This window comes from Lucilia cuprina, chromosome 5, assembly GCF_022045245.1.
Source record: "Lucilia cuprina isolate Lc7/37 chromosome 5, ASM2204524v1, whole genome shotgun sequence".
NCBI classification, from domain to species: Eukaryota; Metazoa; Arthropoda; class Insecta; order Diptera; family Calliphoridae; genus Lucilia; species Lucilia cuprina.
In genome coordinates, this window is record NC_060953.1 from 4,276,259 (window position 1) to 4,298,419 (window position 22,161).

Consider the following 22,161-nt stretch of genomic DNA (forward strand, 5'->3'; position numbering starts at 1 on the left):
CTAGTCTACAGTCTAGTCTATAGTCTAGTCTATAGTCTAGTCTATAGTCTAGTCTATAGTCTAGTCTATAGTCTAGTCTATAGTCTAGTCTATAGTCTAGTCTATAGTCTAGTCTATAGTCTAGTCTATAGTCTAGTCTATAGTCTAGTCTATAGTCTAGTCTATAGTCTAGTCTATAGTCTAGTCTATAGTCTAGTCTATAGTCTAGTCTATAGTCTAGTCTATAGTCTAGTCTATAGTCTAGTCTATAGTCTAGTCTATAGTCTAGTCTATAGTCTAGTCTATAGTCTAGTCTATAGTCTAGTCTATAGTCTAGTCTATAGTCTAGTCTATAGTCTAGTCTATAGTCTAGTCTATAGTCTAGTCTATAGTCTAGTCTATAGTCTAGTCTATAGTCTAGTCTATAGTCTAGTCTATAGTCTAGTCTATAGTCTAGTCTATAGTCTAGTCTATAGTCTAGTCTATAGTCTAGTCTATAGTCTAGTCTATAGTCTAGTCTATAGTCTAGTCTATAGTCTAGTCTATAGTCTAGTCTATAGTCTAGTCTATAGTCTAGTCTATAGTCTAGTCTATAGTCTAGTCTATAGTCTAGTCTATAGTCTAGTCTATAGTCTAGTCTATAGTCTAGTCTATAGTCTAGTCTATAGTCTAGTCTATAGTCTAGTCTATAGTCTAGTCTATAGTCTAGTCTATAGTCTAGTCTATAGTCTAGTCTATAGTCTAGTCTATAGTCTAGTCTATAGTCTAGTCTATAGTCTAGTCTATAGTCTAGTCTATAGTCTAGTCTATAGTCTAGTCTATAGTCTAGTCTATAGTCTAGTCTATAGTCTAGTCTATAGTCTAGTCTATAGTCTAGTCTATAGTCTAGTCTATAGTCTAGTCTATAGTCTAGTCTATAGTCTAGTCTATAGTCTAGTCTATAGTCTAGTCTATAGTCTAGTCTATAGTCTAGTCTATAGTCTAGTCTATAGTCTAGTCTATAGTCTAGTCTATAGTCTAGTCTATAGTCTAGTCTATAGTCTAGTCTATAGTCTAGTCTATAGTCTAGTCTATAGTCTAGTCTATAGTCTAGTCTATAGTCTAGTCTATAGTCTTATCTATAGTCTAGTCTATAATCTAGTCTATAGTCTAGTCTATAGTCTAGTCTATAGTCTAGTCTATAGTCTAGTCTATAGTCTAGTCTATAATCTAGTCTATAGTCTAGTCTATAGTCTAGTCTATAGTCTAGTCTATAGTCTAGTCTATAGTCTAGTCTATAGTCTAGTCTATAGTCTAGTCTATAGTCTAGTCTATAGTCTAGTCTATAGTCTAGTCTATAGTCTAGTCTATAATCTAGTCTATAGTCTAGTCTATAGTCTAGTCTATAGTCTAGTCTATAGTCTAGTCTATAGTCTAGTCTATAGTCTAGTCTATAGTCTAGTCTATAGTCTAGTCTATAGTCCAGTCTATAGTCTAGTCTATAGTCTAGTCTATAGTCTAGTCTATAGTCTAGTCTATAGTCTAGTCTATAGTCTAGTCTACAGTCTAGTCTATAGTCTAGGCTATAGTCTTTTCTATAGTCTTTTCTATAGTCTTTTCTATAGTCTAGTCTATAATTTAGTTCACAGTCCAGTCTATAATTTAGTTCACAGTCTAGTCTGTGGTCTAGTCTATAGTCCTGTCTATAATTTAGTTCATAGTCTAGTCTGTGGTCTAGTCTAAAATATGCACTTTAGTTTATCAAATATCAGACTTCCAGCGGAAGTAAAAATAGTATTTCTACTACTTTTGTGATGAAAAATGACGTCAACAGGAAATTATAAAAAAATTAAGTCTTAATAAAAATTAACGAAACATTGATCACAAACAATGAAACTACTCAACTACAAATATACATACAAACATTTATTTATATATCTATGTTTATATATAATTTCTTTTATTTAATTTAGAAACACCAAAATTTTTCATGTTTTTGTCAAAAAAAATCTAATTATTTACTGATAAGATCAAATAAAATTACGTTCCAATAACGGGTAACAAACCCTACCGAGCATATATAAGTACGAGCTGTCAAATATATAGGGACAGTCTTCTTAAAATATTTAACTTTGTGAAAAAAAAATTTAAACGTCAAGTAAGTTTTAAAGCAAAATAAAAAAGAATTAACGAAAACTATAAAAATTATAATAATTTTACAGTGATTCCCAAATTATGCTTTGTATTAATACTACTCTGGCAATGTCATGTTATTTGGACCGCTCGCACAGTAGTCGCAGAAAATATAAATATTTGTGAAAATGTAGCTGATCATATATTCCTACAAGATATCGAGAATTGTCGTAAATATTATGTATGTATTGATGGCCAGCCCAGATCTCAAGAATGCAGATCGGGTCTATATTTCGATGCAAGTCGTCAAGCTTGTATTGCCTCTCAGCAAGTTTGCCTAAAATGTCCCTCTAGACAAATGTTAAATCTGCCTCTAGTTAAAACTTGTAACAAATATATTTCCTGCTATTATGGTCAAGCTACATTAAGGAAATGTGAAGGAAATCAGCAATTTAATGTTAAAACGGGAAAATGTGATTGGGCGAAAAATGTAGACTGTGTTGAAAATCACTGTTCGATTCATCCGCTCAACAGTGAGTTAGTGTATGTGCCCAGTGCTGCCAGTTGTGAGAAGTATTATCTGTGTATGTCTGGCAAGGCTAAAGCCTTGACTTGTGCTGCTGGTTTATATTTTAGTACAAAGTGTAATTGTTGTGATAGAACGGAAAATGTTCAATGTTTGGTGAGTTTTTGATGTGTTTTTTACACATAATCTATATCTATATACATAAAAGAGTAGCGTACTGATCTAAGGAGGGATTTTTGAAAATTTTTACATTTACGGGTAAAAAGGGGGAAAACGGGTAAAACAGGTTTTCTTAATTTTCTTACACAATATTAGCGATACATGAAAAATTTTAAATGCACCTGTATCTACTCTTAAAATGAGCAGATGGGTGTCTGGTACTTTTTTGAAATTCGTAATTTTAAGGGGTAAAAATGTGTAACAAAGGTGATTTTGGTACCTTTTCCAGCCCTTTATAACTTTTGAACTAATTAACATAATATTTTTTTTTTTTCTAAATATTTTGGATACATCTCTCAAAATTATGGGACACCTGTTTCGTACTTTTTTAAAAATTCATTCCTTTTTGGGTGTAAAAGAGAGAAAACTGTATTTATGGTACTTTTTTTTAGCACATTAAGAAAACTTTTTCGGTTTATTGAATTATTCCTATTAAATTACGGACTAACTCTGTAATAATATTATTGTAATAAAATTTTTGCTATTTCACTGGTGAAAAAAGTACCAAAAAGGGAAAAAACGGGAAATTTTATTTTATTCAAACTCATTGAGCCAATTTTTATAAAATTTTAAAAAGTAGTTTATTTACTCACACAAAATATTATTTAGGAATCCGAGTACTAAGGCCTATATAGGACCAAATTCGAGTAAATTGTTTGGTAACTTTTTGAAAACACAATTTTTTCGAACAAATGAATGCAGTTTTGAATCGTTTGAGTTTTATCTGTTATATATAGATTTAAATACGGAACATTTTGTAAAGTTAGCAGAGACAAGAATTAACAATTATCACTTTCAGATCGATGACAATGAATCCACATTGGAAAAAAACAAAGAAAAACGCTTCTCTCATAACTATTCGAAAACATTACATAAGCCTACTATCATAGGAGAAACCAATACCATAATATGCCCTAGCAAAGGCCTTTTTGTATATCAATATATTGAAGATCCCGAAAAATACATTACCTGTGTTGAAGGCAAGGCTACCCTGTACTCTTGTGCTGATGGTTATCAATTCGATGACAAACAAAAACGTTGTGTTAATAAGAACATTGAGCAAGACATATTGAGTAATAATGATCATACAAATGGAACAGAGTTAGTACAATGTCCTGAACGAGGTGCCACAATTTTGCCACATACTATAGAAAGCAAATATATATTGTGTGTCAATGGTAATGCCACCGTTTATGATTGTCCCGATGATCATTACTTTGATGCAAAAGATAGTCATTGTCACAGCTCATGGGAGGTTGAGCGCAATCGGCAGCTCTCTAGATATGGAGCGGTGGTTGATGAAGTTGCTGCTATTGTTTGTCCAAAATATGCCACTTTCACGTTTCCCCATGTCGAAAGGGAAAAGTTCTATTTGTGTCTTGATGGCAAGGCTACAGTTTTTGCCTGTGCTGAAGGTCAATTCTTTGATATCAACGAACATGGATGCGTTATGAAACCTATAGAGGAAGAGCTGAATACAGCCGAAGAATTAGCAGAAATAGAGGAAAGTGACAACTTAATGGTCACAACTACAAAAAGATTAGGGGAAGCAGCATTTGATTTGGATTTCAGTCCGCAGTCGATAAAATGCCCTCCAACTGGTAGCACCACTTTGCCGCATGTTTTAAGAAATCAATACTATTTGTGCCGAGAAGGAATTGCTGCTGTTTTCATCTGTCCTCAGGGTCTGTTATATGATGCCAAATTAAAAACGTGTACCGAGTATTTGGCAAATAATGAAATATACACCCCCGCCTTGGACAATGATGCAGCCAATATAATGTGTCCTAGATTTGGTACCTTCAAATTTCCCCATTTAAATAAAACTCTATACTATTTATGTACCGATGGCAAGACCTATACATTGGCCTGTGGTCCTAAGGAAATTTTCGATGCAGACATAAATATTTGTCGAGAGGATGAATTAGAAGACATGCCTTGGGCCAATGAAAATGCTACACAAAATGTAACTGAAATGGCAAATGAAAATGCTACACAAACTGTAACTGCCGTGGCCACTGAAATCGCCAGCAATGTTATATGCCCGAAATTTGGAACCTTTATTTACCCACATAGCCAACGCAATCGTTATTATGTTTGTATTGATGGCAATGCTATTGGTTTTATCTGTGCGGAGGGACAATATTTTGATACCAAAACAAATGCCTGTCAAAGGCCGAGTAAAACCGAAGAAAATGAAGACGATGAGAGGCCCGTTGTTTTAGATGAACCAATTAATATCTTGTGTCCATCGGTGGGAGCTATGAAATTTGCCCATGAGGAAAGACATAAATTTTATTTGTGTGTTAATGGCATGGGCTCAGTTTTAGCCTGTGCTAAGGGTAGTTTCTTTGAGGCCGACTCAGGAGCTTGTCGTAGAACGTTTCCATTAGTTAATAATATGAATGAAACTACTGAAGAAAATGACGCATTGGCATCGATTAATGCTACAACAGTCAAGTGCCCCTTATCGGGTACTTTTATTTATGCCCATGCTGAACCTAATCAATACTACGTTTGTCTTGAGGGCAAAGAATTTGTTTTATCTTGCCCGGATGGTTATATTTTTGATAACACGGAGAAAAATTGTCGAACCCCAGTGCAAAGTGAAAAAGTTGAAATTAAAGCTCCTCAAGTTTTAGATGAAACTGTAAATATAATGTGTCCAGCTTCGGGAGCCCATAAATATGCACATATTGAGAAAAATAAATTTTATTTGTGCATTAATGGCATGGGTTCTGTTATGGCCTGTCCAGATGATAGTATATTCGATAATGAAACCGGCAGTTGTCTAAGAATGAAAGCAACTATTCAGAACTCTAGTCTAGAATTAGAAGATAAAAATAACACTGACATTGAGAAGGAACTCCTTCCAAACAAGACGACATCAGAACCTATGGAAACTTCCAACATTACCTGTCCCAAATTCGGCACATTCCTTTATCCGCACGAAGAGAAAAATAAGTATTTTATTTGTCTGGACGGTAGTGCTATAGAATTTACCTGTGCTAAAGGTTTACTTTTTGATGCTTCAAAAAATCTTTGTGTTCAAGACGCCGCAGTAGAAAACAATGAAATTAATTGTCCTGACCATGGAACTGATATGTTGCCCCATAAAGAATCAAACAAATTTTACTTGTGCATTAATGGTATTGCTATAATACAAAGTTGCGCGGCCGGTGATAGCTTTGATGTCGAAACGAAAACTTGTCGGGAAACGTTAACAATATCATCAACATTGGAGGAAACGGTGAACGGAAATTGTCCCTTAAATGGAACAAAAAAACTTCCATATCTGGCTGATTCTAATAAATTTTATTTATGCATAGAAGGCAAGGCCACAATTCACAGCTGCGCTAAGGGTAATTACTTTGATGCCGTGACGGAAACTTGTCATGAAACAATGACGGATTCAATACTTGAAATTAAGGATGATATAGCTTTAACTGATCCGGTTAACAATATATGTCCTCCTCTAGGAACTGCGCTGATAGCTCACATTGATAGTAATAAGTTTTACCAGTGCATTGATGGCATTGCCACCCTACAAAATTGTGCCATGGGTGACTACTTTGATCTTGAAACCCAAACATGTAGAGAATCAACTCTTAGCAATATGTGTCCTCCACAAGGAACGGCTCTAATTCCTCACACTGATAGCAATAAATTTTACCAATGCATTGATGGCAATGCCGTCCTACAGAGTTGTGCCACTGGTGATATCTTCGATGTAGAAACTCAAACATGCCGTGAAACTTCAAATATTATAAATCCCAGAATTAAGTGCCCTGAAGTAGGAACTTTTGTTTATCCTCTACCACAAAAGAACATATTCCATGTATGCTCTGATGGTAAGGCACGAACTGTATATTGTGGCGAGGGAGATATATTTGATGTTGAATTAAATGTCTGTCGTGAAGTAGTTAAAGAAACTTCTATTGTGGAGAATATTTCCATAAGTCAAGAAATTCCCGAGAAGTACGTAGAAGTCGAATCCCAACACATCCTTGAAGCAGACATGAACAAACAATGATAAGGAACTTTATGGACTTAACACAGATTACGTTAAAAGAAGTAAGGAAATGTTGGCCAATGCGGTCAAGGAATTAGACATTACTTTTGAGGAAAAAAAGTGAAACTAGAAATGTGAAAAATAAACTGAATAAAAAATCCAAAAAAAAAATCAAAGTTTTCAAAAACAAAGTTTTATTTGGATAAATTATTATCAATAAGTTTTATTAAATACTGATGGATAGATAGATAGATAGATAGATAGATAGATAGATAGATAGATAGATAGATAGATAGATAGATAGATAGATAGATAGATAGATAGATAGATAGATAGATAGATAGATAGATAGATAGATAGATAGATAGATAGATAGATAGATAGATAGATAGATAGATAGATAGATAGATAGATAGATAGATAGATAGATAGATAGATAGATAGATAGATAGATAGATAGATAGATAGATAGATAGATAGATAGATAGATAGATAGATAGATAGATAGATAGATAGATAGATAGATAGATAGATAGATAGATAGATAGATAGATAGATAGATAGATAGATAGATAGATAGATAGATAGATAGATGAAAAGCATAGATAGATAGATAAAAAGCATAAAAAGTTTAGTTGTAAAAGTTTTGCTAATATTTTTTAATTAAGTTTGGTCCTGTGATTCCCCATAATGTTTCTCTCTCATTCTCTTCTCCAAAATTGATTTGTTATCATATGCTTTCATAGGAAAATGATTGTTCTTTTTTGTTTAAAAATATGTTTCAAATTAGACAGATAAAATTTTAATTAATTATATTTTGGCACATGTTGTTAGCACAACCAGCAAACTATATAAGACAAAAATATTTCCGAAAACTTTTGAGTCGTTTAAAACTAAAAAGAGTGAAAAGTAAGTAAAGTTTCAATAAAATATTTTGAAATAATAAGTTTAATGTGTGTTTTTTTACAGTGCAACTCTTTATATTATTGGTAGCCTTTTTGATAGGTTCCTCAACAGCTTACACTAATGACATCAATATATGTCAAGGAGCTGTTGACAATTTATTCCTACCAGTACTCAACAATTGCTCAGCTTATTATGTGTGCATGGATGGAACACCTCTAGTTCGGGTTTGCCGAGAAGGTTTCCTTTTCGATGCCAAAACTCAATCTTGTACATTACCTGGAGAAGCTCAATGTATAAAGAACTGTACCTCATCCTTGTCTTCATTCTGTTATGATCGTACTTGCACCAAATATGTACTCTGTTATGCCAACACTCCGGTCGTGCGTGAATGCTGTGATGGTCTCCAGTACAATGCGGAAACAGATCGTTGTGATTTTCCTCAATATGTTGATTGTGTAGATGATATGTGCACCATATTTAATGATCCCAAAAATATAACATTCCTGGCTAGTAAGGCCGCCTGTGATAAGTACTATGTCTGCATGGATGGTTTGACTTATGCCCGGAATTGTTCAAAAGGTTTGCAATTCAATCCAGAATGTAATTGTTGTGATTTTAAGTCCAGAGTTAATTGTTCTGTAAGTACAAATAAGTTGGGTTTTAAACACTTTAACTTTGTCATAAGTGTGAATCGATAATTGGTATTGTTTCTTTAAAAAAATTTTTGATTTCGATAATTACAGATTCCCGCTTTACAACGTAATATTATTCCCCTTTCAAAAGCTCCTCCCCGTGCGGCTGATATTAAATGTCCTCAAGAAGGTGTCAATTTTTATCCCCATGCTCAAGAAGATAAATACTATTTTTGCTTGAAAGGTCGTGGTGTCATTATGGATTGTACACCTGGTTTGGTTTTTGATCCCAATGTTCAAGAATGCCGTGAAAAGAAAAATATTTTAAAAAATTAAAAAAAAAAACGTTTTAAACTTCTCTTAAACACACAGTAATGACATCTTTTATTATTTTAACGCTTAAATAATTTTCGCACGCTATTTATTATATCCTTCATCTTCGTTAGAAGGGTATACATATGTATATAAATTTATCTTCCGTTTGTAATTTTTATAAGACGATTTAGCCAGGTCCGTCTATATATTCTTACTTTTCGAGACAAAATCTTAACATTTTCAATAAACGAAATTCTCTTTATTTATTTCTCTTCAATGATTTTTTGTTTTCCCAAATATACTGAAAATACATTTTGTGCGAGCACTCACTCAATCTTTACGAAAACATAATTTTATAAATAAATATTTCATTTATTCAGTATTGAAAAGACTTTTGTTCGTACAACTTGAAAAATAAATATTTTATTAAAAAATATTTTAATAATATATTTTCAAAAAGAAAATTAAATAAATACGCAGTTTTTATTAAAATTAAAGGTATTTATTTTATTATTTATTTAAATAAAACAAAATTTCTTTATTAAACAGAAAATTATTGTAAAGAAAGTAAATACTTAAGATTATTGAAGAATGCCAAACTATTTTTAGATTTTTTCAGTTTTATAATATTGCAGAGGGCAATTGTTTTATACAGCAACAAATCAAAGAGAATAAAAAGTGTGTTAGAAAACTCTTAAACAGATTTAATAAAAGCAAATCAAAACAATATAAAGTTGAATAAAGAGATAGATAGATAGATAGATAGATAGATAGATAGATAGATAGATAGATAGATAGATAGATAGATAGATAGATAGATAGATAGATAGATAGATAGATAGATAGATAGATAGATAGATAGATAGATAGATAGATAGATAAATAAATAGATAAATAAATAAATAAATAGATAGATAGGATTAAATTGTCTCTCATTTAAATCTCATTTCATTTTCCTCCAAACTACTTCCAGTCATGGTTAATGAAACTAACAAACCCCAAGAAGCTCTAGAAAACGAACAATTGGGACAACGTTTGGACGCTTCCAATCAAGCTTTGGCCGATATGCAAGCTGAACATCGTCAGCTGCTCGAGGAAATGGAACAGTTGCGCAAACGGGCTGAAGATTTACAGCGTCTTCGAGAACAACAAGAACGTGAGGATGAGGAAAGGAGACAGCAATATCAACAAAGTATTGCCGAAGCTGCAGCAAGTTTAGAAACTTTAGAATCTTTACAAAATACTACTGATGAAACCACAGAGGAAAATAGCGAGGAAGCCACAGCAGAAGATGCTGAATATATTAACGAGAAATTAAAGGAAATTGCTCGTTTGAAGGCTCAATTCAAAAGAGTCCAACACATGATCAATACTACCGAATTAATCGAGAATCATATCAGTAAACATGAAGCGGCAGAAAAGACTAACCAGGAAGCAACGACTAAGCCTAAGCCATCTGCTAAACCAGCAACTGCTGCTACAGCTGCTGTGACAACATCAGCTTCTTTACCCTTGCCAGCTACGATACAACTACCCACACCCATAGAACTTCCAACTATGCCCGAAATGCCTACCATAGCCGATTTAGAGGCCGCCACCACATCTGATGAAAAGGAACAACTTATTTTAACCATGCTGAATATGTTTCAGGATTTCTCTACCGATTTAAAATCACAAGCTGACAACTTGAGAGCTGAACGTCAACGTATAAAAGAACTGAAGGAAAGCATTATACGCTCCAGAAAAGAACCACCCAAATAAGATCAAAACTAACTATGTAAATCAGGAAATTTTAGGTTATATATAATTTATATATATATTTATTTTCAATAATATTGTATACACAATTATTAGTAAATAATCAAACAAATTAGACATAAAAAATGTAACTAAAAAATATTTTTTCTTAAAAAATAATTTAATACTACATATATCAGTTTTTGTAATATAAACAATATATGTTATTAACGGTTTGCTTTCTGATTGGCAACTCATTTTCATTTACAATCTGGTTACTTTACTTAAAGCAGACATCTGGCAACATAAGTTTTCGACGAGATTGTCAGCCGGAATGTAGTATATTTTTTTGCACGCAAAATTGCATCAAAATTGTTTTTAATTAAAACTTATTAAAAAATCAATTAATATAAACAAATTTTTGCTAAAATTAACAACAACTAATTACAGTAACCGGCAAACATGAAATAAAACAAAAATATTTGTTAAAAATATAAAAATTAAGCGGATGAAAATTTTTTTCATTCACAGAAAAAAAGGGGCGTGCAAAAAATCAATGAAAAAATATTGAAAAAGAAAGAAATTAAAAAAATATTAAAATTTATTCGATTATTTAACTAATAATTTTAAAGATGGCACCTGTTAAAAATCCCAATTCCACAAATAAAAATTCTACCAATAGTAGCAATTCCCACAGTCACAATAGTATTCCCCCAGCTGGTACAACGGCGGTAGCCTCAAATGCTACAAATACTTCACATTCCTCTAATCCTTCGTCTTCACATCGTAAACAAACGGGTACAGTACCAAAAGCTTCTACGAAGTCTTCAACAAATTGTAATAGTTCATCAGTTGCTGGTCAAAAGCCTTTGCTACAGCCTTCAGGTTTGGCTCAATTGGCAAATCGCTGTAGTCCTTTAAATATAGTGGCTTCAATACAACAACAACAGCAGCAGCAACAACAGCATGTACGTAATCAGCAACAGCAGCAACAACATAAAAATACAGAAATAGTTGCACCCATACGCAGAGAATTTAAGGATTTAAATGTGAGTGTAAACATAAATTAAGTATAGTCTTGACTATTGCTTATACTATGGACAACTCCACAATGCAGAGTTCATACTAAACTATAGTTATCACAACAAATTTGTAATAGTCTAGAAAATAGACTAGGCATAGTCCAGACTATACAATAAGATATATTCCAGACTATAGACAATTCCGTATTCCAGGCTATACTGTATAACCCAATAGGATATAGTCTAGACTTTAGCAAACACTATATAATAGACTATAGTGCAGAATATAGAGAAAATTGCAGTTCAGTCTATATTCCAGACTATAGTATATTCTCAAATTAAGACTTTAGACTAAACTTTAATCTAATCTCGGCTCTAAACTGAACTACAGTCAATAGACTAGAACATAATTCAGACTATGGACTAGAATATAGTCCAGACTGTAGATTAAGCTTAAATTCCAACTACAGTCCTGATTTTAGACAAGTTTTAACTTCAGATTTTAGACTAGATGGTAAATTGTGTGCCCAGAACTTTTCCCATAGCAGATTCCTCTTATACATTAAAAAATTCATTTAATAAAACGTACATTGCAATTCATATTATTTTATTTACATTAAAATTTTAACAAATGCGTCACTTATTCCAAAAATAACAAACAAATTTAATTAACAAACTATAGCCTATAGCCACCCACATATGAGAAGATAAATTCATTATAAACAAATATTTAATAAGTTCCTTTTTTTTAAAATATGTATTTAAAAGCTCTTTATTCAGAAATTATAACAAAATAATTAAAATTTTTAACGTAGTGTGAAAAAAATTTAGTTTTTAATGCAATTTAAATTTCGGAAAATGTCTTACAAACCTTTACCAAATAAAATCTTTTTTCAATTATAAAAATATCCAGAAAGTTATAGAATATTAAGCAGCAATTGAGGAAATTGCAGGTGTAAAGACAAATTAATAAATTATATTGTATTGTAAATATTAAAAACAAAATTTTAAGAGACTTTTTTCAATACCAAACATTTTTATCAATATCTCTTAAATAATACACAAAAAAATACTCTTATTAGTTATCAAAAGAAAATCTATGTGAAAAATCTTAAAGAAAATGCTTATCTTTAGTTTTCCGCATGTCAGTTGTACTTCTTATGTCGGCCAATAACGAACGAAACGAAAACTCAAACATTTTCCGAATAAATTTATAAGAAATTTAAACGCAAAAGAAAATCTCTCAATATAGGCGGGCTAATAATAATTTTTACAATTGTTTTGATATTTTTCTATAATTTAAAGGATTATTTATTAACTACGGTATTAACTACAACAACAAATAATACCAATAATCTGAATAATAATAATAAACAACAGCAGCAACAATTGCAAACTACAGCAGGACAGCATCAACATCAAAGTAATACCACAGCTACCAATAGTGATTTTGGTAAGTTTTTTCTTTTTATTTAAAATTTAAAATAATTTTATATAAGACATTTAGTATTATTTAAATATTTTAGTTGTGTTGTTCCTAAAAGTTTATTTAGTTTTGTAGTCTTTCATCTTAAAAGATTTGTGTGTGTTTCTGCTAAATATATATGTATATCTATGTTATTTTGTACCTTTAGTATTTTAAAATATTTGAATGATCTAAATTTAGAAATTTGTCTGTTTTTTTTAATTTATTTTTCATTTTTATTGCATACTACATCATCAATGTATATAAAAATCAAAATTTCTTAGTCATGCAAAGAATTGTTTTTGATTTTTTTTTTCTTTAAAAATAAAATGTAATTTAAATTAACTTTTACTTTACTTTCAATATACATATAGATAAAAGTTTAATATTTTAAAAAAATTACATTCCTATGAGATCAATATCTAAAATTTATATTTATATATAATTTTTATTTTCAAAAATATATAGAAAATTCTCAAGAAAATCAACAACGTTTCTGTTATCCTGTACGACCAATACCACGACGTAATCAACAAACACAACAGCAACAACAACAACAGCAGCAGCAGCTACACGGCAGCAGTAATCAACAAACACAAAGTGATTTTTTAAATTGTACACAAAATTCAAATACAAATCTTAATACCGCTATAGGTGTTGTAATACCAACAACACCCGGTTTATCCTCATCATCGACGGCAACACAATCTGTACAGCCGGTAGCTTCAAATATTAATACTACGCTAAACGATAATTCATTGTTAGGACCACAATTTGAACAACATTTACAATTGTTGGTGGTACAACGTTTAAAACAACTATTTGAGAATACACAAACTCAACCGTTTTTAAATTTAACCAGTAATATATTGCCCACTATCCAGGCTTCCTCATCGGCTAATTTAGCGAATGCTGTACTGAATCATAATTCAAACGAATTCAACCAGTTGGCTCAACGTTTTCAGCAGACTTTAAACGCTAATAATAATCATAAGATTAATTTGGAAAACTCTTTGCAGGCTCAGCAAAAGGTAAGGAATTTAATTAAAAAAACTGTACATTACATTTAAAGAACTAAAGTGGAACTGAACTAGAACTGGACTAAAACTGAACTAGAACTGAAGTGGAACTGAACTAGAACTGAACTAGAACTGAACTAGAATTGAACTAGAACTGAACTAGAACTGAACTAGAACTGAACTAGAACTGAACTAGAACTGAACTAGAACTGAACTAGAACTGAACTAGAACTGAACTAGAACTGAACTAGAACTGAACTAGAACTGAACTAGAACTGAACTAGAACTGAACTAGAACTGAACTAGAACTGAACTAGAACTGAACTAGAACTGAACTAGAACTGAACTAGAACTGAACTAGAACTGAACTAGAACTGAACTAGAACTGAACTAGAACTGGACTAGAACTGAACTAGAACTGGACTAGAACTGAACTAGAACTGAACTAGAACTAAACTAGAACTAAACTAGAAGTGAACTAAAAGTGAGCTAAAACTGAACTAGAACTGAACTAAAACTAAACTAGAACTGAACTAGAAGTGAACCTAAAGTGAGCTAGAACTGAACTAGAAGTGAACCTAAAGTGAATAATAAATTATTTTCAGGCTTTAAAATCCACCACCATGGTCCATGAAATAACACCAAATGCTTCGGCAAGAGATGTAGTGGTGAATTCCACCAGTTTAGAAGATGTACCCCGAAGTGAGGTGAGTTTCTTTTTATATATTACGTATAGGATCATAAAAACTTTAATATAACTCCACACCTACAGATGAGCGATCGTGCCCAATCTATACAATCATTACACAGCAATATGGAAACACCCACACCGGATAATACACCCTCCTATGAGGAGTTGCAACAACGTTTGGAAGCATCCAATCGTAATATCCAAAATATGCAAGAACAACAGCAACAATTGTTAAAATTACAAAATGCTGCTAAACAGCATTTAAGTGATATGGAAAAACTGCGACAGCAAGCACAAACCTTAAGTTTTCCCTCGGGTTCACAAGCTGAGGGGACCGATGGTGCTCCCGATTATCAATCACTCGATCAAGTACATTCTGATATGGCTTCTCTGGTGGGACGCATGAAGAATTTAACCACTTTTATACAAAATCAAAATGAATTGTCTTCATTAATGGGTGATGATGGACCAGAAATATCTGCTGAACAAGAATTATTGCAAAGAAAACTTGAAGCTTTGCGCTCACAACGTGATGAAATGCGTAACTTGGTTAGTGAACTGCAAAGTGTTAATCGTTCGGCAGAAGAGTCTGCCAAAGAAGCTAGACAAAGGCAGTATGAACAGGAAAAGGATATAGAAGAAAATGGTCAACAAAATTCTCCTAAACCAGCAGCTGGCTCTAGCAAAAAAGAGTCAAATGTTGAACGCGAAGTACCAGTTGAATATAGTCGCAATGTACCCATTGAACTTTTGCAACAGGCTCAAAGACAACAACCCAATGGCCAAATACAATCCGAATCAGAGGCTGAAGCAGAACCAGAACAAGAGGAAAGTGAAGAACAACGTAAAATAGCTGCCGCTTTAATCCAGCAAAAAGTGGCTGACATAGATGCCATGAAGGCTCAGCTAAAACGATTAAAAGATATGATGGAAACCGTCAATATCATAGAGGCTCATACAGCCAAAGATCCTAAACTTATTGGTCGTACTCCACCACGTGAAGTACCTATAACCTTTGACCGCGAACGTACTCCCGTAGCTGCTCCCAGCCGTTATCAAGATGATAACTCTAATGAAGAGTTTATAGCTCGTAAAGTACGAATGCTAAATGAGGTTACCTCTGACTTGAGAGCCCAAGCGCAATCTTTGCAATCGGAAAAAGATCGCATACAGGCTTTGAAAAATGAAATTGAGAGACGTAAACAACAGGCGGCCGCTGCTGCCCAAATGGGTGAGGATGCTTTAAAAAGAAATAGTTTAACTCCTACTCCTGTGCCACGCAATCACGACAGCCGCTGGGATGAACATGTAAAAACCCAACAGGAAAGAGATCAACTTAAGGAAGAATATGAATTAAAGAAAAAAGAATTTGAAATGCTGTGCAAGCGTTTGGAACAGGAAGATCAACAACCAACACCCACTCGTAGACAAGATATTGTTTCGGAGGCCGACGATGAAGCCGAAGAAGACAACAATGACTCCGACTATGCAGCCAGTACTAAATTTGTGCCAACCTCCACACCAGCTGCCACACGTGTTAATGAACAGTCTAGCAGAAATGTTAAGGACTCTTTGAACTCAACTGGAGCCTCATCAAATGCTGCCACTCATATAGCTCAGGCGGCTAGCAGTACTCATGATGGTGCCTCTCTCGAGGGCGCCAGTATGCAGTCGGGCAGTTCGAGATCTTTCTCTATACCACCACCTATGTCAGCGATGGGCATGAATTTCCGTAAGTTAGATTTATTTTTGTTTTTCTTTGTGCTCAAAAATCTAGCCTATAGTCCAGATTTTCAAATGGATTATAGTTGCAAATATAGAACAGATTATGGAGTAGACTTAATACCAGACTGTAGACTAGTATATAGTTCAGACTATAAACTACTTTACACTACATATTAGTATACAGTCCAGGCTATATACTAGATTACAGTCTAATATTAACACCAGATTATGCACTAATATAAAATTCAGTCTATAGTTTAAACTAAAGGCTGGACTAATAATGATCTAGATAGCAATCTAATAATCCTACTTAAAAGTAATTTGATTTTTAATAATAATTTTTCTTAAGCCGGCCCTATACCACCACCTTTACCAACTGCCTGGAATCCTCATCAATATTACTATGCTACTGGTGTGCCACCACCACCTCCACCACCCCAAACCACATTTGGATTAAATCAAACCTCTTCTAATGCGGCTACATTAAGCACTAACGAATGCATATGTAATGCCAATAATTTGGGAGCAGCCACTTCATCATCAACAGCTACCAGTGGTGCTACCAATGCTGCTCTCACCACTAACGATCCCATGTTGCAACAATTTATACAAACTCAACAAATGCTGATCAGTTCTGTGTGTCAATGCAATCAAATGTTGTGGCATCAACAAAGAGAAATTGATAGTCTCAATCAAACTATTCACGTACTACAGGAAAGATTACTGGCTATAACAAGTGGAAGCACTTCGAACAATGCCAACGATGTGAGTTATGGCTTACGTTCTGAATCGGTACCACCCGCTAGTTTAGGTGGTATACCCACTACACAAGCTTTACCCAATAATTTATATGTTGGCCTTAATAGGGCACAATCTGAACAACCCATAGCTTTTATACCGGGACAAAATAGAAACAGTGCTTTTAGCAATTATCAACAGCAACAACAACATCAACATGTCTATCGTCATCAACGTGTGGCTCAACCTCAAGGTGCTTTTAATTTTACCACTGAAACTCAACAGCATAATTCTTCAGCTACAGCCACATCTAGCATGTATGCTACTCTCAATAATGCTGTACCACAACCGCCACAAGCTCCATCAACACATTTTAACAATGAAATACCTACACCACAGTCCCCCGTTGTTGGCTCTGGACCAGCTCCAATTTTTATGCATCATCACAATAATGCCATACATCAAAATAATGCTAATTTACGTACCCAAAATCAACAACAGCATCATCACAGTAATCTATCGCATACTCTTAATAATCAGGTGCCACCCGGTAATCGTGCCAACAACTATTGGGATAACTTTAGAAGGTAAATTATAATTTACTTATTTTCTTAACTACCTTAGTTTGAAATGGATCTAATTTGAAAATATTTAGTGACTTTTTTTTAAAGTTTATAATGTTTTCATTTAAAATTTGTTATTATCTTATTTAAAAAAGTTTTAAGTATTTTTTATCTTTCTAAAGAATTTTTGAAAAACCTTAACTTTTTTTGAAGAGTTTTTTTTTATATTTAATAAAGAGTTAATAATGGGTCAGCTAGTAGTTATTTTTTATATAAATATTTATGTATGTATTGAATAAAAATTTATTATTATATAAATATTTATGGGGAAAATGTAAGTAAGAATTATTAATTTTTGTTGAAATTTTATATATTTGTTAAATTTTTGAACGTCTATGAACTAAACTATAAACTAATATAAATACTATCTTGAAAACTAGGTTAAATGCTAGACTACATACTGGACTACAGAGTAGACTTTAAACTTGACTACAGGCTAGACTTTAGACTACAATAGATTATTAATTTTACTATAGAATTGACCACGTATTAAGTTATACTAAGTACTAGGTTTTAGTATTTAACTAGTACATATTATAACTTAATCTGTGGATAAATTATAGACTAAAGAATACTCCAGACTATAGACAAGACTAAGGACTATAGTATAAATCAGACTAAGCAATGTTTTACTAGACTATATTTGTCTAAATTAATAATTAATTTAAGCATGTTTTTTTTTAATATTTTTGCCTAATATCTAACTAACTCATATTTTGCTTAACATTTCTTGTACTTTTTCGTTTTTCTTTTTTGTTATGTTATGTTAACATTGTTAATGTTGTTATTAAATGTGGCCAAAATAATATCAATACAAAAGCTATTCGCGACAAAATTTGCTTTCTACTAATTCTGCTAAAAGCAATGAAGAACAACAAATACAACAACAGCAGCAGCAACAACAACAACAACAACAACAGGAAACACCCTATGAAAGACCTACATCAATGCCACATCAACAGCCACAACATCCCCCCTACAATTTCCAGCAACCACAACAAAATCAAAATTTGGATGAATGTAGTAATAATTTAAATTATGCTGTTAATAATGATACATCAACAGCAGCTCATAATAAATATTTGCGTATAATACAAAGATCACGTATTAATCAACAACAGCAGCAGCAACAATATCAGCAAAATGTTTATCAACAGCAAAGAGATTTTCTGCAGCAATTGAATTGGTTGGAACAACATGAAAATGCTGCCGCCACTAATAATAGTAGCACAACAAATGTTGGCAGCAATACAGCTGATTTAATGTATCATAATTATAATATACAGCAAAGTAATAAAGTGGGTCCGAAACCCAATTGGCGTTTTCGTAATTTAAATGAAGATTTCAATCCAGCTACTACAAGCTTACAAAATACACGTCATGTGACTCAGCCCTTGCAAAGGTATCAAAATACTTTGACCTTCCAGCAACAACAACAACAGCAGCAGCAGCAACAAACCTTGCAACATTTCCTAAATCCTCTACATCATCAGCCACAACCAGCCAACCAAACTCAAACTAGAAATCCAGATTTTTTATTAAGACCAGCTGTCGATATCGACGAAGGTGTAGAAAATTATAATTTCTTAAATACCCAACAGCAATTACCTTTGGATTTCTCTAATCCTCAGCAGCACAATAATGATAACATGCTATTGGATGGTAATGAAAATAATGAAGATGAGGAAGAGGAAGAAGAAGATGATACCACTTCAGAGGAAATTAAACGTAATCTTTTGGTAAATGCTTTAAAAAATGATAAATTTACCACCAAATTCTATGAGTCTATTAAGGAAGATGTTTTCAGACGTTTAGAAAGCATGCTTTTGGATAAAGATAATATTAATAATGAGAACGCAGGACAACAAAACCAATTATTCAATAATATTTCCAATGTATCATTACGTAAATTTAATTTAAATGAACAAAGAGATCAATTCTTGCAGCAGCAACAACAGCAGCAGCAGCAACAACAACAACAGCTGCTTCAGGCTCATTTAGATCTAACTACAACTCAAAATCTAAATGAAGAAACACGTCTTATTACAAATGTCAATATAAATAATGAAACCGAATTACCCCTATCCTCTTCCAACAATGATAATGACAATGAAAATGAAAAACCTGAGGAAGATACGAATTGGCGTCAAAGTGTTGTTAACAATTGTAATAATTCCGCCAATCAGACAACACGTTGTAATAACTCTAACAACTCTACGGTCAATAACACGCCCATAACGAAAAATGTCACTAAAAAACGCAAGAATTTACGTAAACAATCATTGAATCAGTCAAATGTAACAGCTAATAATACCACATCTAACGAAACAAATGAGGAAGAGGTTAATGATAATCTAAGAGGAGCCTGCAGTTTGGCAGCACAACAACATCAGAAATTACAACAGGAAAATAAAGACAAAGTAAGTGTAAAACACTTTATTTTTAAAAGAAACCTTTTTTACACCAAAAACTAAATTGATTTAATTTATTTTACAATTCAGCTGAACAAAATTGCAATAAAATGTTAACTTTAGTATTTCTTTTAAAGAAAAGCGCATATTCAGCGAAATTTTTCCTAAATCAGCTGTAAATTTTCTTAAATCATAACATTTCTATTTAATTTTATAACAAAATAAGAAAATGTCAAATTCAGCAAGTTTTTTTTATTCAGCTGACTATTATTAGGTAATTTTATAAGAATTTTTTAAACATTTATTAAAAAAGCTATAAATGTTCAATTCAGCTAGTTATTTAACGTCATTTTTCAATTCAGCAAATTATTTATAAATAGTAAGGAAAAACTATTTTTTTAATTCATATTCAGCAGAATATTTTATGATTTAGCAAAAGATTTTATCAACCAATTATAAAAATTTGTTTATAAAAATTAAATTCAGCTAAGTTTTTTTTTGACGATTCAGCAGAGTAATTTTATAACAAAAAAAGTTATAAAATTTTTTAATAAAAACTAAATTCAGCTCAACATTTCTTCTTAATTTCTAGCAAAATGAAAACAAAAACGATACAAACGTCTCATCTTCAACAAATTCGCCAAAATCTGCTGCCTCCGGTACTACAGTAGCAGCAGCAGCAGCAGCTGCTGTTCAACAACATCACTCTACTGAATGTGATCTTATCAAATATATAATCAATCGTATACGCAATCAAACGCATACTAACACTTTAATCAATGATGCTTTACTAGTGGATGTTGCTAAACTAACAGCAACTGTGGCCCAAAATGCCCAACCTTTAACGCATAATATTAATCTAGGAAATAATGCCAGCAATATATCGCCTAAGAAAATTTATGCAAAAATCAAAAAATTATCATTACCCAAGGAGAGAGATGAATTCTTAAGATGGTATCAGAAATATTTGGAAAATACTTTGTTTGGTAATCAACAGCAGCAACAACAACAACAACAGCAGAGACAACAACAGGCCACGGATAAAGGTAAGTCCACAACAAAATCTACAAATAATCAACAACAGCAACAAAATGATTTGCCACCAGCAAACACAGATGATGGCGACTTGGCCGAGGCCGATCAAAATTGTTCCTTAAATAATAGTGGAAGTGGTGGCATAGTAAATAATACTGTTAGCTCCACTTATCATCAGTCTGATGCACCAGCATTAATACTAATTAAAACTGAACCATCTAATAATGGCATCGAATATGAAAATAATGAAAATCCCGATGAAGCTCATACCCTAAATATTGAAAATAATCGTGAAAACACAATTTCCAACAAAAATGCTACAGAACTAACAAATGATTTAATTAATACTGAAACTCCTTTAATGAATTTAAAAGGTCACGAGGCAGTGACCAACTCAAATGAAAAATCTGATTTGAAATGTGAAAAACCAGAATTCTCTGAGAAAGAGTAATTTCTCCTAGAAGTATTACCAACACATTAAAATTTAATTTTCTTAGACCTTAAGCTTCTACTATAAACCTATTTGAAACATAACTATTTATTATTCGAAATGTGAAAATGATTGATTGGCTTTCAAAGATATTTTGCATTTCTTTACAAAACATTCCCCCAAAAAAAATTGTTTTTACTTTTGATCTTTTTTAGTATATATATTTACAAGTATTTAACACATATAACTTTATTGCTATACCTTTAATAAAAACCTATGAAAATATATCTACATATATTATCTATATATAAGCTGGATCCAGTTCGCGTTCTCTAAAGTCACCTTATATTTCAATTTTACTTGAATTTCAATTTTTTAGGTTTTAAGATTAGTTTGAAAAGTAGAAAATAGAAATACTTCCCTGCATCGGGCTTATTGTGCGCTCCTTTACCAGTGTCAACAGTGGAAATCGAACCCACGACTAAGACTCCTTATCGTGCTCTAAGCATCCCTTTTTATTAAGAACAAAAATTGATAACCGTAACTGATAGTTATATAATGTTA

The 22,161-nt window shown here is 32.5% G+C and overlaps 3 protein-coding genes across 5 annotated transcripts in view; all 3 read left to right on the top strand.

Moving 5' to 3' along the window:
• LOC111682750 overlaps positions 1–9,090 on the top strand; it is a 51,438-nt gene extending 42,348 nt beyond the window's left edge. The window contains exons 2-7 of the mRNA XM_023444747.2: positions 1,932–2,116; positions 2,181–2,773; positions 3,636–6,867; positions 7,683–7,757; positions 7,818–8,392; positions 8,498–9,090. Coding sequence (XP_023300515.2) covers position 2,116; positions 2,181–2,773; positions 3,636–6,867; positions 7,683–7,757; positions 7,818–8,392; positions 8,498–8,722 — 4,701 coding nt within the window. The 5' untranslated portion in view covers positions 1,932–2,115 and the 3' untranslated portion in view covers positions 8,723–9,090. The remainder of the gene's footprint in view (positions 1–1,931; positions 2,117–2,180; positions 2,774–3,635; positions 6,868–7,682; positions 7,758–7,817; positions 8,393–8,497) is intronic.
• Positions 1–10,682, top strand: part of LOC111682736 (uncharacterized protein KIAA2012) — a 53,073-nt gene extending 42,391 nt beyond the window's left edge. The window contains exons 1-2 of one of the 2 annotated variants that reach the window (XM_023444733.2): positions 9,111–9,199; positions 9,675–10,682. In XM_023444733.2, coding sequence (XP_023300501.2) covers positions 9,677–10,462 — 786 coding nt within the window. In that variant the 5' untranslated portion in view covers positions 9,111–9,199; positions 9,675–9,676 and the 3' untranslated portion in view covers positions 10,463–10,682. Of the gene's footprint in view, positions 1–9,110; positions 9,200–9,674 lie in introns of those variants that run through there. The other variant, XM_046952907.1, reaches the window with a different exon arrangement.
• Positions 10,683–10,945: 263 nt separating this feature from the next.
• On the top strand, positions 10,946–21,884 carry LOC111682735 (putative mediator of RNA polymerase II transcription subunit 26). Of its 2 annotated transcripts, XM_023444732.2 has the most exons (9): positions 10,946–11,487; positions 12,766–12,913; positions 13,394–13,956; positions 14,550–14,651; positions 14,717–16,367; positions 16,710–17,685; positions 18,542–20,141; positions 20,725–21,178; positions 21,239–21,884. In XM_023444732.2, exons 1-9 carry the CDS (start codon positions 11,071–11,073, stop codon positions 21,616–21,618), a joined length of 6,291 nt encoding a protein of 2,096 aa, XP_023300500.2. In that variant the 5' UTR covers positions 10,946–11,070; the 3' UTR covers positions 21,619–21,884. The 2 variants fall into 2 exon arrangements, with proteins under 2 accessions (XP_023300500.2, XP_023300499.2); XM_023444731.2 differs by having other exon boundaries at positions 20,725–21,884.
• The last annotated feature ends 277 nt before the right edge of the window (positions 21,885–22,161 follow it).